Source organism: Aethalodelphis obliquidens, unplaced genomic scaffold, assembly GCF_003676395.1.
Source record: "Aethalodelphis obliquidens isolate GAN/ISIS:26980383/991018 unplaced genomic scaffold, ASM367639v1 scaffold7, whole genome shotgun sequence".
NCBI classification, from domain to species: domain Eukaryota; kingdom Metazoa; phylum Chordata; class Mammalia; order Artiodactyla; family Delphinidae; genus Aethalodelphis; species Aethalodelphis obliquidens.
Window position 1 is genome coordinate 17,728,071 of NW_020837951.1, and position 17,395 is coordinate 17,745,465.

The following is a 17,395-nucleotide window of genomic DNA, read 5'->3' on the forward strand; positions in this document are numbered from 1 at the left end:
CTAGCACCTACTATAGTATCTGGTTCCCGGAGTGCAGATGTTTGAATGAATGAATGAGCACCTCATCGACAGAGGGTTCACCTCTTCTGAAAGCAGCCCATTCGACTGTAGCAGAGTTCTGACTGTGACGGTTTCAGTCCAAAATTCATGCTCAGCCCATGGTTTTCCAGATTTGCAACCTATATGGGGACTCTGGTACATGTTGTATGCTCCTCTGCACAGGAACCACTGTCTCAGAAATCCCAGATTGACTCCCTCATTCATTCAATCCACACCTATTTATTGAGCATCTACCACGGGGCAGCAGTACTTTAAGTGCTGAGGATTCAGCAGAGAGCAGGTTCCACATCCGCTCAGCCTTTCCTGGGCTGGAGAGGAGCTCTGAGCCCGGCACCTGTGCACACCTGGCTTTTGATCAGCTCATCATCCCGCTGTATCTGGAGCACGTAGCCTGTCCGGCAGCTCACAGTGCACTGGGCACCGTGGTAGCGGTCACTGCTGGAGCAGTTGAGAGAAGCGTTCTCCACAGCCAGCTTCGGGCAGTCAGCGGCCTCACATGCGAAGTGCACGCAGCTGAGGACGAAAGAAACAAGAGGGTGAGTGGGCGCTTTCTTGCAGGACGACTGCACTCCAGCTGGAAGACAAAACCTCATGGGCTTCCTCTCCAAATCTCTGGAGGCTGAAACTGGAGACACAGAGAGTGAACAAGACTCTGGAGGCAGTGGTCAAAGTTTATCGCTAAAAGCACAAGTTATGGAAACAGACAAACCAGAGTTCAAATCCTATAGCTTGAAAATCTTATATGTTATGAATCTTCAAACCTTGCAGAACCTCAGTTTTTCCGTCTACAAAATGGGGATCATGATGATTACGGCAAGTATTCTTTGAGTCTCTTATCTGCCAGGCACTGAGTTGAATGAAAGCCTCTTGATGTTTTATAATAGGACTCACTTCCGAGGGTCGCTGTGAGAATTAAATCAGATAGTTCAGCAAAAGGAGAGTGGAATTCCTGGCACATAAAAGCACTCAATAAATGGTAGTAGCTAATGGTATGAATAAATCTATGCTCTATTACCTAGAAGCTGTGTAACTTAGGCAAAGTACATCACCTCTCTGAGCTTCAGTGTACTCTCAAATTCGGCCAACCTATAGGTCCATGAGATTCAACTGGGGTACTGAAAGTAGAAGTCTTTTATAAACTGTAAAGTGACTTATGAATTGTTAGAAAAGTTGCGCAGAGATCACGCCATTCATCTTCAAGTCCGAGCTCCATCTAAGTTTCTACAGGAAGCGTTCTCGTGTCCCAGGCAAGCTCCCCCTGCCGCACTGGGCCCTCCTTTCTCTAAAAGCCTGGTCTCTTGCTTCATGCATTGAAAACACAGGTCCTGGGTGCCCATCACGTGCCGGAATGTGTGCTAACCCTTAAGGAAACGGAAAAAACATAAAACGCCTGTGCTTAGGTGATCTTTCCCCTCGTACTACTGTCATGCAGATGCTTAATAACATTAGTGACCATTCACTGACTGCTTATATACGTGAGCTCACCCACCCTCACGGCAACCCTATGAGCTAAGTGTTATTCATTTTACAGTTGGAAAAATCGGGGACCGGCAAGATCAAGTTACTTGTTTAAGTTCCCATCCAGATGTGTGACTCCAAAGTCCTTGCTGTTAACCTCACCTCACACCTGGACTAGAACTTCCCTGAGGGTAGAGATAATGCCTGTTTCACTTCAGTATACTTCGCACTGCCAATAAAAATGCCTTGCACGAAATAGCTGTTTCCTAAATAGCAAGAAACAAATGGTGGCAGTGTCTTGCAATAACTCTTAAGCACTTTGCAGACGTTGACATGTTGATTTTGAACACTGAAAGCTTCCGGGAGGCAGTTCTCTCTACCTTGCCCCTCTGACTCTGTCTAACACAACGCCTGGCATATGGTAGGCACAGACAGCTAGGTTGCCATCCAGAGCCTCGAAGCCTTCTTTTTCCTGTTTCTATCTAGGACACAAGGAGTGGTGGGTGGTCAAACCAACTTAAGAAGAAATTCCCAACTTTTTTCTTGGTGCCAGTTTCCAGGATACCCCAGAGGATTTTACAGCAACATGGTTACTCAGCCCCACTCTCTATCCCCTGCTCAAAAGTATGGTAAGAATTAAAGTGGGATAAGTGGGGTGGGCGGTGCGGGGGCGGGTGTGAGGCGCTAACATCTCTAAAACTTATCACAAACAAATTCACTTTTAAAATACCCAGACAAGGGCAAGCCTTAGCTTCAGGTCTCAGACCCGCACCGACGTGAGCTCTGCAGTCTCCACATACCGCCTCCCCTTTCAGAAATGCAGGGTGAGTGGGATTAAGTGACACTCGCTGAGCTGTTCTGATTCTCTGCCCTTTCTCCTGCCCCTGACAGCCTCTGCGGGGCTCCATGTGGAGACTAGCTGTGGAGTCAACGCAGGGTCTTTGACACCAAACAATGCATCTGTTCACGTTGTGTAAGCGCTGGGGGAAAGAGCCACATGGTTCCAATTTAAATAGATTTACTCTGTAAGCTACCAGCTTCCAAGCCAGTCTTCTGACCTTTACCGTACAGTTTGGCCGTTCTCGCCCTGCACTCCCAGGAGGTCCCTGGGCTCCCATCTGATGACCACCAGGGGGGCTCTGGGAACTCTTTTTGAAAGACAATGGCTCTGGGCTTCTCTGGGCTAGGGGCCATTAGGGTAAAAACAGCACCCTCCCTCCTTCTGTGCTTATTAGGTTCTTCTCTGTAGGAAAAGGATAAACTGGAAAACGTGGTTTCCTAGAATGGAAAGAACCTAGGGCTTAGCAAGTGGGCAAATTGGGGAGCCCCAGCTCTGCCATTTACCAGTTGTTTGATCTTGGAAAGTTATGTAACGCCCTGAGCCTCAGTTTCCTCCTCTGTCAAGTGGAGGTGATAAAATGATCCACCTCTCAAGACTGTCAAAACCAGGGGACATGTCAGCCACTGGCTCATCCATTCAACACACTTGCCTGGGGCTCTCGCTGCGCAGCAGATACTGTTCTAGACGCTCGGGCTACCGTGGAAGAGTCCTGTCACCGTGTGTATTTGAGGAGGGAGGACATGTGCCCCAAAAAAGTAATCGATAAGCTTGTTTTAGATAGTGATGCATACCGTAAGGGCACTAAACCCAGGTGACATTATAGAGGGTGACTGTTAGGGGAGGGGTGGGCAGGACACCACGCACACAGAGGTCAGGGGAAGCCTCCTCGGGGACACCTGAACTAAGACCTGGATGAGACGAAGGGATTAGCTATACAAAGGTTTGGGGCAGAAGGAATTCCAGGCAGCGTGAAGGGCACGTGCAAAGGTCCAGCACAGGTTGGAGCTCAGCGTGTTTGCAGAGCTGAAAGGTCAAGGCATGAGAAATGCTTTAGCAACTATGACGCTCCGTGAGAAGGCGGTCTCTCTCCTCTGGCTCTTTCTGCTATGAAGGAAAACATTCACTGGTCACATGAGTTACCTGACCAAACAGGTCTATGCTCTAATGGGGAGGTCAATGCTTTGGGTCAATGAGACCAGTTTTCTTCATTGCAGGACTTCTCAGAACCTTGAACGTTCTACTGCACATGGTGGGTTTTCAGGAGGGACTCGTGTGCACAGCATTTTCCAAGCTCTGATAACCTTTCTTCGTGGCATGTTTCTTAGGACGAGTGTCCTCCAGACACACCTTAGGGAATGTGGAGTCCCTGCTTTCTCAGCACATTTGTCTAAACCTGGCCTACGGGAACAAGAAGGAAAGGGGAAAAGGAAGGAATAGTAACAGGTATCGGCAGCTGTGTTTTACCTTCATTATCTTCTCCGCGTCCTCACCATAACTCCATGAGGTAGTATTATTGTTCCCGTTTTTGAGAAGAAGAGATTAAGACTAAGCGAGTTTAAATTGCTTGTCCAAAGGCACTCGGCATGGACAGGATTGCAGCACGGATCTGCCTGTCTCTCCCTAAGTCCCTGCTCTTCCCTTTGCCGTCCCGTTCGTTAGTTGGAAAGGGTTATGTGAACACATTGTCCAAAAATGATAAATATTACCCCAACTGCCCCTCCCAAATAACTCCCTGACACAGCTCTGTCATTTCTGAAACACAAAAACAAAAATCAAAACAAGGAAAACAAAACAAAACAAAAGGCTCTGCCTTCATTAAAAAAAAAAGTGGGGGGAGGATTTCATACCAGTGACGGGCTGTCAATAAAAATAACAAAAGAAGGGGAAAAAAGACGACCTTCCTCAGAAGGGAGGAAAGTGGCTGAGGCCAGTGGGGGAAGGGACACAGGTAAATCTTACCAAAAAAATGCTCACAACCTGGGTGAAGGTGGAAACACCCCCTCTCCCCATGCAGAGATAATCAGATACTTATGAATTTTCTTTTCTTCGTATACCTATTTAATTCATTTACTTAGAGACTCAAGTTCCATGTAGAGGTAGGTCCTTAAGTGATCCCACAGTCAGTCCTCCAACTGCTGCCCCTGCGGTCCACTGAAAGGGCCCCCGGTCGTGCATAGTGGGGGACAGAGAAGGCCAGAGGTTAAAGGGCTGGTGAGGGCTCCTCTCCTGGCTCTGTCCCCTGACCCACAGCTTAACTTCTGTGGCTGTTTAGCTGCAGTCATGCCATGGGCTGTGGAGGTAGTAACAGGCAGATTGTTTAGAAATCATTCTGAGCTGCTCAGATGGGGACAGCCAGAAGGACAGCACGCTCAACACCGGAAAACGAAGGGAAAGCTGCTCGTGGCACACCAGCTTTGGGACCGCTAGAGAAGCGAGGCTGAGAGAATGATCAAGATGAGACTCGTTTTCCTGCCCAGTAACGAGGCTCCTGCGGGAAGGGACCCTAAAAGGCTCTTCTACCGCGAGCTGGTGATGTGGTGGGGGCAGCCCTGGGAGGCGAGGTCGGCAGCTGCGGGTCCGGCTGACCATCTGAATGGCCAGGTGAGCTGAGAGGGGTGTGGCCAGTGGGAGGCCACCTGCCGGCCAGAGCAGGACCCAGGGCCTGGTGTTTCCAAATCCTCTGATGTGCTTAAGAGGAGGAAGAACTGTGGGCTTTAATACTTACTCTTCTGCTGGTTAAATGCTACAAGTAATTAAAGAAGAGGCCGAACGAGGGCCAAACAAACACAAGTTGTTTGTGGCCTAGTCTGGCCTCCGGGACACAGCTCTTTTGACACCTCTGATGAGAAGGGAAGAGCTTTGACCTGCAAGTCCTGCGAACTGGATTCCAGTGCCACTGGGTTCTGCATCCTAACCCACTGGGCGACGCTGGGAAACACCTCCCCCACCTGGACCTTCGGTTTCCCATCCTCAAATGGGGACGCAGAACCAAAGAATCTCTTCCAGCCTCGCAGCTTTCAGGGATCAGGTTAGCGTCAGCACAAAACAATATATGTAATATATAATTTCAGAGCCCCTTGGAATGAGAACACATAGACTTTGATAATCCCAAGATGGCTGCATCTCCATCGCTTAACTCCATCTCACTGACTAAACGCTCATCCGTGAGCAGCCATGAAAAATTCTTTTCTCTCCTGGATGTGCCTGGTCCTGGTGGGCGGAGTGTGGCTCTTCGGGGCAGACAAAGTGGGACTGTACCTCCCATTGCCCGGATGGCCGTGACTCGCTCCCTCTGTCCATACCTCACGGGACAGGGGTGACCGTGAAGCCAGTGTGGGTCCCTTCCTCTTCCCTCTCATCCCTCCTAGTTCTTGAGAATCACTGTTCGAACTGAAAGGAACCACAGAGAACACGGACCCATCGCCATCGTTATTTCACACGCGGGGAGACTGAAGCCCAGAGAGGAGGAGGGCCTGGAACGTTGTGCCCCAGTTCAGTGCTTTTCCACAGCAGAGCAAAGAACTCAGCACATACTCATCGACGGACTTGCTTCCAAGGTTAGACGCTTCTTACTGCTTACTTCGGGCACGGGAACTGCTAATTAAGGATTCAAAGAAGCCAGTGCTGGGCTCAGTGAACTCGGGGATGGTCTTGGTGACTGGCTAAGGGTGAGAAAGCATTGCAGAGAAGGTCTGATGGATTTGCATTTTCCGTCGACACTGTTTCCCTGGGTTCTGAGAATTAACTTACGTTTACAGCCTGGCGAGCCAGGGATGAAAAAGCCCTCTCAGGGTGAAATACAACGAGTGGTATTTAAGGAGCTCTTTTGCCTCCGAAGGATTGCCACAGACTTTGCACAACAGAAGCTAGAGACAGTGGGTGCAAAACAATGTGGGACACCTTTTGTGTCCTCTGTGGTAGCAGGGGCGTGGGAAAGGCTGGGGTCCCCCTCCCCACTCCTCTTTCCTCTCCTTCTCCCAGGTATACAGGTCAGGGCTGAATTGCCTTTCAGAGGGCCTCGCTCGGGGGCAGACCACAGAGACCCCAACTCTTTAAAACAAATGTCAGAGATGATGTGGGACCCTGAACCAGTCCTTCTGCTTGTGAAAACCCAGAGGGTAACATGGAAGTTTGGACACTGTGGATGTACCAGATGAGCTCCGAGGCTTCTCCCAGCTCAAATCTAAGAACTTTATGCAGAATTCTGTGCAGAAAAGCACCACCATCACATCAGAAAGTGGTGATAAATATCCTCTATCAGTACATTATCTTTGCACGGTGCTTAATAGTTTGTAAGAGCACTTTTGCCTGCGGTGCACCATTTAATCCTCACGACCACCCTATGGGGTAGATATTATTACCCGTTTTTATTCCAAAACAGACAACTGAGACTCAGAGAAGCGAAGTGCCTTGTCCAAGGACACAGTCAGGAAGGGGCGGATTCAAACCTAGGCAAGAGTATCATTAAAGCTCATACTCTTTCTAGGAAACAGCATCCTCTCTTAGCTCCAAACCAGGTGCATTAACAGATGCCAGATCAAAGGTACTGATGCAGCAACGTCATGCGGTTAAAAGACAGACACCGAGACCACCGGGAGAATGTCTCAGGAGCTAGGTGTGGGGAAGACACAGAGGTTTACCCAACCCTGCAATATACAGTGCAGTGGGATGAAGCAAATAGTAGCCCCCCAGCATCCCCCTAAATTCAGGAGGGTTATGACTCTTGCCTGTGCTACTTAGGAAACAGGACATTCCAGTATTTCAGAGCTGAGAGAGAGCTAAACCACCTCTGCTCTCTTCATTCCAATGGGGATGCTGAGGCCCAGAGAGGGAAAGTGATGTTCCCAGGGTCATCCTGCAGGCCGCCGCCAGCTCTGGGACTGCGAGCCAGGTGAAGGAGGTCTTCCTTCCACAGTATGTTCCTGCTGCCCTCCCGCACCCCTGGAATTCAGAGACGTGTGGGCCTCCCGAGCCCAAAGGCAGAGTTGACCAGAGGCCAGAGGCTAGGGCAGGGAGAAACACACAGACTTTTTACTGCAACACATATGGCTGCCCGGCTCCAGAACCCCTTCTTCTCCACTTGGCTACAACACGGCCAGGGCGAGCCGACCCAGGGTGCCTTACCTCTGCTCGGCAGAGCTGTAGGTCTCCCCTCTCTGGCAGCTGCTCAGGGTGACGGGGTCAAAGTTGTCGAAGGAACGGAGGGCCACCCCCGAGATGGCGACCAAGGGTGAACTGAAGCTCACACGTACCGCCTGGCTGTGGTAGAAGGGCTGGCTGAGGTCGTGGACCACAGGGATAATCAGGGGATTGTTCCTGCAGCTCAGAACATGCAGGCCTGTCAGGGGAAACAGAGGGCCGAGGGGCCAGGCTCATTACTCACGGCCAGTCACGCCCTCCCCAACGGGCCCTTCCCGAAGCCCCCAGACCCTTTCATGTCACTGCACAAAAGCACCATTGGGTGGCCAGTGGGGATTTTGAGTTTGATTGAAAGTTTCTTTGTCTGCCTTTTTCTCTTGGTTCCAAATCTTTCCAATCCCCTTGCCTCACTGCCCCCTAAGCTTTCGCTTCACCTAGGGCTCAGAGCCCCTCCCCCTCCCCCAAATGGCCACCCCTTGGCCAAGCACCACTGGCCCTCACTTCCCTCCCACATTGCATGAGGGCTTGCTGGTCTGAGTTGCTAGTTTTCAGGCTGCCTTCCCGGTCTGTCATATAAATGATGGAAATAATTCACAGAAATAAGTCATTCCCAGCGTAAAAAGCCTACTCTCATTTTTAATCTAGGAATCTGGGAGCAGCTCTTGTGAGGTAAGGACCTCTGTACCCACTCTGCAAAGAGGAGACAGAGAATCATGACCAGGAGGTGGCTTTCCAGAGGGAAACAGAAAAGCAAGCCATATAAAGTCCAAGGAAAGTCCAAACTTGCTTCACTCAGAAGCTCTCAGTTCTTTCTAGAAGTCCCGGGCTTCAAAAAGGAAGTGGGGGGCTTCCCTGGTGGTGCAGTGGTTGAGAGTCCGCCTGCCGATGCAGGGGATCCGGGTTCGTGCCCCGGTCCGGGAAGATCCCACATGCCGCGGAGCAGCTGGGCCCGTGAGCCATGGCCACTGGGCCTGCGCGTCCGGAGCCTGTGCTCCGCAACGGGAGAGGCCACAACAGTGAGAGGCCCACGTACCGCAAAAAAAAAAAAAAAGAAAAAAGGAAGGGAGGAGGGAGAGGGACGGGAGAAAAGGTACATCAGAAGGGGAGGGAAGGGAATGATGGGGTGGGTTGGAGTTCGGTAAAACTGAAGCTGGCTCTGGTGTTTGACGGACATCAGCTCCATTTGTGGCTTAGCCATTTCTTTACTATGTGAATCCACCAAAGCCCTAACACTCACTCAGCGCCTGCATCGAAAGAATGGGATGATCCTAGCCATGTCCCGGGAGGCCTGCAGGTCCCCTTCTGTGGTCTACTGTCTTAGAGCTGCAGAGCCTCTGCAAGGGGTGCCAGGAAGCTGAGGACACGGGACAGGAGACCCAGTGGGGAGGGACATGCGGACACCCCAGGCATCAGCTAGCAGGGTCTAAGGACCTTCGCTGGAACCTGACTCTTCCCCACTCCTCTGAAAGTCTCTCCGCAGAGCCCTTTGTGATGCCAGGACCGCTATGAAAATGTTTGTTTCTCACTTAGGGACATTTCCCAGGAATCCAGAGAAATCCAGCAGGGTTTTCTTCTTCTTCCTTATGAACGTGTCCCCCTTGCCTTGAAAACTAACCAAATAAGTAAACATAACAACAAAACAAACCCCCTCCTCCTGCCTTGGCTCCTGCTTGACCCCGAAGTGACCCCGCGCATGCTTGGTTCCTGCGGGTCTTTGAAGTGAGCTCCCTGTGGAATGGTGCGGGCAGCTTTGAAGCCTGGACCTCAGCACTGGCTTGGAATTCCAAACTCCTGGCCTGGCTGCTCAGAGGTAGATGGGGCAGGGTGTCTGGGAAGTGTGGGAGGGGGCGATGGGACTTCCTGAGCGCTGGGTGTTGTGCTCTGCACGGGTCACAACATCTCAAGTAATGGCTCGTTTACTATCACGGACACCACGGCTATAGGGTGAAGCACAGCAGGCGATGATTCTGAAAGCCTGGCTCCCCGGCTCTCCTGCTGGCTCCTCCCACGTGACCCGGGCCTCTCGATGCCACTTTTTGGGTCTCGGGTGATGACACACGTAATGGGAAAGAACCTTTGCTCAGTCTCCTTCCCAGGGTCTTTTGAGGATCTCATGGGATGCCTGAGGGTAAAGGCGTTGGGTAGAAGGGAGCTATTGAAAGGAGGACTTTGACGTGAACCCCTTATGCCCACACCTGTCAGATTCGGGCTTCTCTGGATACACAAACACATCCTGATTTGAAGGCGACCAGAATGGCAAATAGAGAAGCAAGAGAGAGGAAAGGGGAGGAAAGCGCTCACCCCCAGCCGGTGCTTACAACCACGCGCAGGCGCGTGCAGAAGCAGGTCCCGAGAGCACGCCGCGCCCGAGGGCAACGCTCACCTAGATCGTGGCTCTGGTCTTTGGTGTCAAGCAGCTGGACGCTGATGGTTTCCTGCTTTTGATCCCCATAATAGGTCCCATCGGTCACCAGGTGGACAATGACAGCCGCGGCCACCATTGGCTGAGAAAAGTACGCCTGAAATGCAGAGGACACAGGAGACTCACTCAGGCAGCCAGGCGTGCGGCGCGGAGGCAGCCATGGGGCGGGGCTTTGAAGGAGACTTCCATTTCAGGAGCTGGACTACTTATCACGGTCCCGTGGTGGGAACAGGTGGGCAGTGAAACCTCAGCGTGAAGAGCACAGGCTCCGAGGTCAGAGATTGTTCTAACGTAGGTTCTGCTCTTTCCAAGCTGTGTGATGTCCACCGGGGGCTGTGCTGCTCTGGGCCCAAGTTCCCTCACCTCCAAGTGATGGATACGTAAATAGCTACATCACAGGATGGCTGGGAGGCTCCAGTAAGATACTGATAATAAGGGGTCTGGCATACATTAAAACCACGCAAAATGGTACTTATTATTATTCATCACTTCTCCACGCTAACTAACCTCTGTACTACGCGCCGAGGAGACAAAGGTAAATAAGAGATATGCTCTTGCATTTCTGTGGACGGTGGAGTTCAATGTAGGTCAGTAACACACAGATCAAAACTTGAAACAATCACAATCCACAGTCAGGAAGATGGGCCCACAGACAGCTTCGGAATACCACGGCACTTGACGAGAGCCATCCAACAGACGGCCACGCGTGGAGGACCAGAAGGGAAGGGACAGTCCCTTCTCCCTGTGGGGGTCAGCGAAAACTTCAAGGAGAAGGCAGTTTAAAAGGCCTTGAACAATGACGGTCTTCCAGGCAGATAAATGGTATCTAAACTCTTGGCCAAAATAAGACTGACTGAAGGCATCCCATGAGCAACTAAGGGATTCCATTCCAGGAAGCATCCCGCTGCTGAGTGTTTTCTTCTCTGTCCTTACAATTAACACCCTCAGTGGGTAGACAAAACCACCTTGAGAAAGGGTCACAGGAGGCAGTGCCTCCTGGGGGCCACTGCTGGAGAATCTAAGGCTCTCAAAGCTTTGACTTACCCGGAGCCAGAAAGTGGTCTGAGCCAGCTGGGAGTACGGGTAGCTGATGGTGCAAGGGTACCAGGCATGCTGGGAAATGCCTTCACTGAGATCTATCACCTTGGTTCGACACACCTGGAAAAAGATAAAGGGAAACAAATGTTTTAGAGGGTCTCAGAGGTTGAGTTAAATTCAATGCGACAAAACTTTACTATCCACCTATTTTGTTCTTGACACTGCAGGAAGAAATAGGGATGAACCGACAAGAGTCTATTCCAGGAGCCCACATTCTAACGTAGAAGAGAAAATCTTCAATGTTATTAAGGAAAGGACAGATAACACGTTTTGGTGGTAGAGACGTCAGAGACATTCTTGTGGGGACGAGTCCTGGAAGAGTTGACATTTGAGTTGGGTCTGGAAGAATAGGGTAGCTACGAAAGGAATGGCATTGCACATGCAGGGAATAGAAGCAAGGGCTCAGAGGAAAGCAGAAGCCCAAGTGACAAGCTGCCTGGTATAACAGAGCTTGGGGAAAGTGGCATCAAAGGCAGGCCTGGGGGGCTTGGATCTCACAGGCTCTTGAATACCAAGCAGACCACTTTAGAGCAAATCCGTAAATTGTGCTCAGAGCTACATTAATGACAGAACAAAGACTATGACAATGCGAGCATTTGCTTTCCCCAAAGAAAATCAGCTCTACCATTTGTATAGATTTGCACACACACACACACACACACACACACACACGTTCATTCTCAATGACAGATATAGCAGATGGTATTAAAAGAAACATGAAGCATGTATAGACAAGTAGTATTGTTCAAACTGAGGAGTATCCTGTGTATCCAAATGTCATTTCATTCCATTGGTTCATTCATTCATTCCAATAACATTTATTGAGTAACTGCTATTTGCCGAGCACTATGGGACAAGACGGCAGACGGGTCAGATGCTACGGAGCTTAGAGTGACAGTGTGTACCGACATTCATCAAGTAATCACGTATGCATACATTACTATAAATTGTAGACTAGAAAAGAGCTAGGATGGAAAAGGAGAGGAATAGCCGAGATGTTCTTGAGATTGGTCAGACTTTTTGCAGAAGGTCATCCCACATTAGAGCTTTTCCTCGGACCTCTAATGAGGCTCCTCTGTCCAATCTTCCCCAGGAATTTGGGCCTGTCATTCCATTCCACACCTGCGGGTCTCAGACTACGGACCTAAAAAGTAAGGCCAACCTAAAGAACTCTAAGGTCTTATAAGCTATGAAAAAAAGTGAGATAATCTAATCTCAATCATGTAAAACAAACGTACACATGTAAAACAAACAAAAAGAAAGGGAAGGGCTTCCCTGGTGGTGCAGTGGTTGAGAGTCCGGCTGCCGATGCAGGGGACGCGGGTTCGTGCCCCGGTCCGGGAGGATCCCACATGCCACGGAGCGGCTGGACCCGTGAGCCATGGCCGCTGAGACTGCGTGTCCGGAGCCTGTGCTCCGCAACGGGAGAGGCCACAACAGTGAGAGGCCCGCGTACCGCAAAAAGAAGAAAGGGAAAAATATATATATATACAAAGGTCAAGACTATGCATTCCATATCCATTGCAGCCATGTCTATAGTAGCAAAAGATTAGGGAGAGCTTATATGTTCACCTGTTGAAGAAGGGATAAATAAAATATGATATATTCACATGATAGGATTCTGTAAGCAAAAGAACATTAAGAGGACTGAATGGGATTCAAATGTAGCGATGATCCTAACAATATTTAACACCTGGTTCAGTAGGGACCCTGGCCAAGCCAAATGGAAGCCCTATTTGTGAGTTCACAGATCTCAACATGGGGAGATTGAAAAGGCATAACACTGAGTGACTAAAAAAGAACAAGGTGTAAGTGCATTATGACGCTATTTATAAAAATCACGCAAAGCAAGACTATACCCGGGGATTCATATACATGAGTGTAGGAGAATTAAAAATAGCATGGGAAAGTTACACATCAGGTTCACTTATCAAAGTCAAGCTGAAACACATGGCTGCACTGTAATCCACAACTGCAAGATGCAATGCTTCTTTTTAAAATAAACTTTCTGTTTTGGAGTAATTTTATATTTACAGGAAACTCGCAAAGGTAATACCAAGAGTTCCATATATGCTTTACCCCATTTCCCTTAAAGTTAACATCTTCAGTTTATTCTTGAAACCTCAAATAGAAGAAGAAATGTTTTTTGTCACCTGGGAAGTTCTGCAATGGTGAGCTGGATTAGAGACTTGGCTCTGGTTCAAACTCCCTCACAATCTGATGTGTGACTGTGGACGAGTTATCTCCGCTCTGTGGACCTCGGTTTACCTTTCACATCTGAACGTTGGATCGGGTCATAGGTTTTCAAGGGGTTGCCTATGGATTCCTAGTCTGAGGGTCAGATGTGAGAAGATGTACGTAGCTTCTGCTCCACTGTTTCAACCAGAGCATCTTCACTCAACTGTTTTCTATATCAAGCTGCCTTGTAATGTTTCATGGGAGCTTCACTGCTTTAAAAACATTGAAAAGTACTGAAACTTGTTCATCGCCAAAGTTTCGCTCCCCCCTCCCCGAGGTGTCAGTGGGTCCTGGGAATCCAGTATTAGTTTCCTGAACGTCACAGGTAACGTCCTAAGGAGAGGAGAAGTGCCAAGGATCAGCCATCTCACTGGCCAGGAATTAGGTGTCGGCTTCGGTTACTCACATCTCTAGAAGCCTGATACCGAGAAGACTATGGGTAAAACAAGCCACTTTAATGGGCTGGAAGACGTTTTTCAAGTTTATTTATTTTTTCTCGAAAACAACTGAGACTGAGCTCATGCGGCTCTGCCAGTGGATTGTGTTACATTTTTACAACAGTGCGAGACTTCGCATAAACTATCTATGGCATTTGAAATCCAGGCCAGCAATTTGACATGTATCATTTTGGAATTCCTTCCCCTTGTGTTCTTAGCTGCCTGTCGCCCAGCAGAGAGTGGTGGAGCACATCTCTGCAGTGCTAGGGCAGGGGGCTTATCTCTGCATCTGCAGCAGTCACAGTCAGAGAAGCCTCGGACTTGAACAAAGCCCTCTCGCTACTTAAACCTGGTTTCCTCTTATCTTGTCAGCTCCATCAGCACCAGACAGGACTTCAGAGGAACGTGCTGCTGTTATTTTATTCTCCTGGGTTCCTATTTAGTTTTGTGTTTGTTTCAGGCTGGCTGCGATCCTGACCAGGGACAGTCAAAGTAGATCAGAGAGGAACAAACAAATCCAGCTGAACCTTTGCCCAAAGCCCCAGCTGATCTTAAAACCATCTGTGTTCCTGGGGAGGTGCGGGGAGGCTGCAAACACTCACAAGCCCCCAGCTTTTACAGACCTTGCATGAATTTGCTCATTCAGCAGCCATTTATGGAAGACCTATGGCACACCAGGCTCTCTCTGAGAGGAAAAGAGCCTTGCCTTTGGCCAAAAGGATGGTCACACACCTAAGCGTGATCCCCAGGTACCTGATTCTGTGGGGATGCCCTGCTTTCATCCACCCACTTTTTTGCACCTTCTAAAAAAGCAAATCCAATTCCATAAAATATTACTGAGCAGTGTAGACTTTACTGAACATTTTGTGGGCGAACGAGGAGAGTTACATCGCACACCCCACGTGGACTCAGGCTCTCACACCATCACCCCAAGTTCCTCCTCACTCACCATCACCTTCGCCCAGTTTCTTCAGTGACCTTTCCAAGCTCTCCCACTCCTTCTCCCTTCCTAATCTGCACCTCTCTCAAATCCCAGGCAGAGCCGTTCTGTTCTCCCTCCCATTCTCTGACACACAAATCCTTCACATGATGCCAAGGGCTCTACCTTGCCGCCCCCAGCCCCAGAGATGTCAGGGGGTGATAAGAGTAACATTTTTAGCCTGTCTGTCATGCTGCTATGAACAAGATCTGCTCCTTCCCTATACATCACTCACTGGTTTGTGGAATACATCACGGAGGCTCTAGAAACATATTGGCAGCCTCTACGCTTCAGGTTCTTCTAGAAAGATAAGGAGGGGGTCTCCTCTAGCTGAAACTGATCTTTCTGCACTGCCCACTTCCATGTTCATTGCAGCATTAGTCACAATAGCCAAGATGTGGAAACAACCTAAATGTCATCAACAGATAAATGGATGAACTAAATTTGGTGTATGCATGCAATGGAATATTATTAAGCCTTTAAAAAGAAGGAAATCCTGCCATATATGACAACATAGATAAATCCTGAGGTTATCCTGCTAAGTGCAACAAGGCAGTCACAAAAGGACAAATACTGCATGATTCCACTTACATGAGGTATCTAAAATAGTCAAACCCACTGAATCAAACAGTAGAATGGTAGCTGCCAGGGGCTGTGGTGAGAGGAAAAAAAGGAGTTGCTAATCAACGTATAAATCAACAAAAAGTTTCAGTTAAGCAAGATGATTAAATTTTAAAGATCTGCTGTACAACATTGTACCTATAGTCAATAATATTGTATTGTACACATAAAAACTTGAGGGTAGATTTCTTTTAAAGTGTTCTCATCGCAATAAAATGAAATAAAACAAATATTGTTTTGAATGACTAAGATATTGCTATTTACTGAATTATTGAATACACTAATAAATAAATGATCCAGTGAAGGGGCAAAAAGATAAATTCATATAATATTGCTAGGCAAAGAGTAGATGTGGTTGGGCTTGCAAGCACCCTCACTCAGGTCTTTTCAGGGTTGGAGGAGGAATTACCCAGCATCTTCTTGATTACTTCATGGACAGAGAACTCACTTCCATTTACAAAGAGCCCAGTTTACCTTTGGACAGATTCTTCCCAACAGCCAGGGGAATGTGTCTGGCTGCACTTTCTCCTCCTCTTTTCTCTAAGCAGCAACACCTACACTCTTCCTTATTTTAGAGTTTTAGATTTAGAAGGACTTAAATAGGTCATCTGCTGAGACCATTCCCTTTTCAGTGGTCAAGGGAGGGCAGGTGTCTTGCACAATGTAAGACAGCAAGTAAGTGGCAAAATTAATATGAAAGTACAAATTTTTCTGGTTCCCAGAACTGATGCCCTGCCCTCACCTATGTTCTGCACCCTCTATATCCTACCTTTGTTGTGCAGAACCATCTCCAGTGAGATTTCTACCCCTCCCCCAAGAATTCATGGCAGGAATTCTGGTGCCTGTGTGGCTCTCTTCTGCAGGAAGCCCAGCCCTACGTCTTGGATGGAAGCTGAGAAGGTCACTGCCTTTCATCCCCATCTTAGGGCCTGCAGGAACCAAGGAGCGAGCAACCCCGTTTTCCCCTTGACCTTGAGGGGGAAGGTCTCATCTTTAGCACACTCCCTTAGACTCTCTGTCATCTTCAGAGATACCTGCGCTTACTTCAAATACCAAACAAGAGACACAGGGGACCTGGGCTGTTTCTGGCTGTCACTTATTAGCTGGACCTCTCTCCCAACCTGTCTCCCCATCTATGAGGTGTAGTGGTTGCCCCCGGCGCTTAAGGACACCCACAGTAATACTATCCACCAAGGTCTCACGGTCACAGTATCATTTAATCCCCTCAATTACTGTGAGGTTGGAATTATCCCATTTTTCTGATGAGGAAATGAGGCAAAGAAGCTTTGACTAACTCTTTCAAGGTCATATATCCAGTTGTGTATGAGAACTGATGCTGGACTCTGATCCCTCCGATTCCACGTTCTGTGTCCTCAATCACGTGGCACCACGGCTGCTGTTGTCTCGGTTAAAACCTCCGCTTCCGCTGATGGAGAAGAGGGTACCGATGACCACTCCCTTTGTCTCTAGTCACTCCACACACTGCACTCTTCCTGCTCCAAAGGTCCCCATAATTAACTTTCCAGAGTGAAAAACTCATCACGTCGCCTTGCTACTTATCACACCCTCCACGGCGGTCCGTGGACCACAGGATGGAAAATTTCCTAGACACGGCTTACAAAGGCCTTCGGGAGCTGGTTCCAGCCACATCCTCACGTTCACAGCCAGCTGCGCTCCTGCCTCACGCAGCGGGCAGGCGTCCACGCAGCTACACCGTGGGACTCGCTTCCCGCTGGAGGACCCTTCCCCCCAACACGCCGTGGACTCCACCACTGTGACGTCGTGCCCAGATTTCCACCCCACTGCAGTGGACGGCCCATTCCGTGAAATACTACACACACTTCAAAGCCAGTCTCAAATATCAGCCCTCCTCAGAAAGCCTTGGCTCACCCCCCAGGCAGAATTAATCGCTCCCTCTGATGTGTCCATATAGTTCTTTATATATACCTCAGTTACAGCACTTGTCAAGTTGGATTATAGTTGTTTAGAGCGCAGTCTTATCCCTTGAAACCCTGAAGGCTTCCAAGGTGAGAACCATGTTTTATTGATCCTCAAATAAATCCTAGCAGATTGCCCAGCACACAGGACACAAGAGGTACCCA

General features: G+C 49.0%; 1 protein-coding gene across 1 annotated transcript in view; it reads right to left on the reverse strand.

Moving 5' to 3' along the window:
* The window catches only part of PAPPA (pappalysin 1), a 208,784-nt gene that overhangs the window by 25,516 nt on the left and 165,873 nt on the right, over nt 1-17,395 (reverse strand). The window contains exons 11-14 of the mRNA XM_027105071.1: nt 10,965-11,078; nt 9,882-10,017; nt 7,484-7,697; nt 405-573 (exon numbers count right to left, since the gene is read on the reverse strand). Of these exons, the coding sequence (XP_026960872.1) occupies nt 405-573; nt 7,484-7,697; nt 9,882-10,017; nt 10,965-11,078 (633 nt within the window). The remainder of the gene's footprint in view (nt 1-404; nt 574-7,483; nt 7,698-9,881; nt 10,018-10,964; nt 11,079-17,395) is intronic.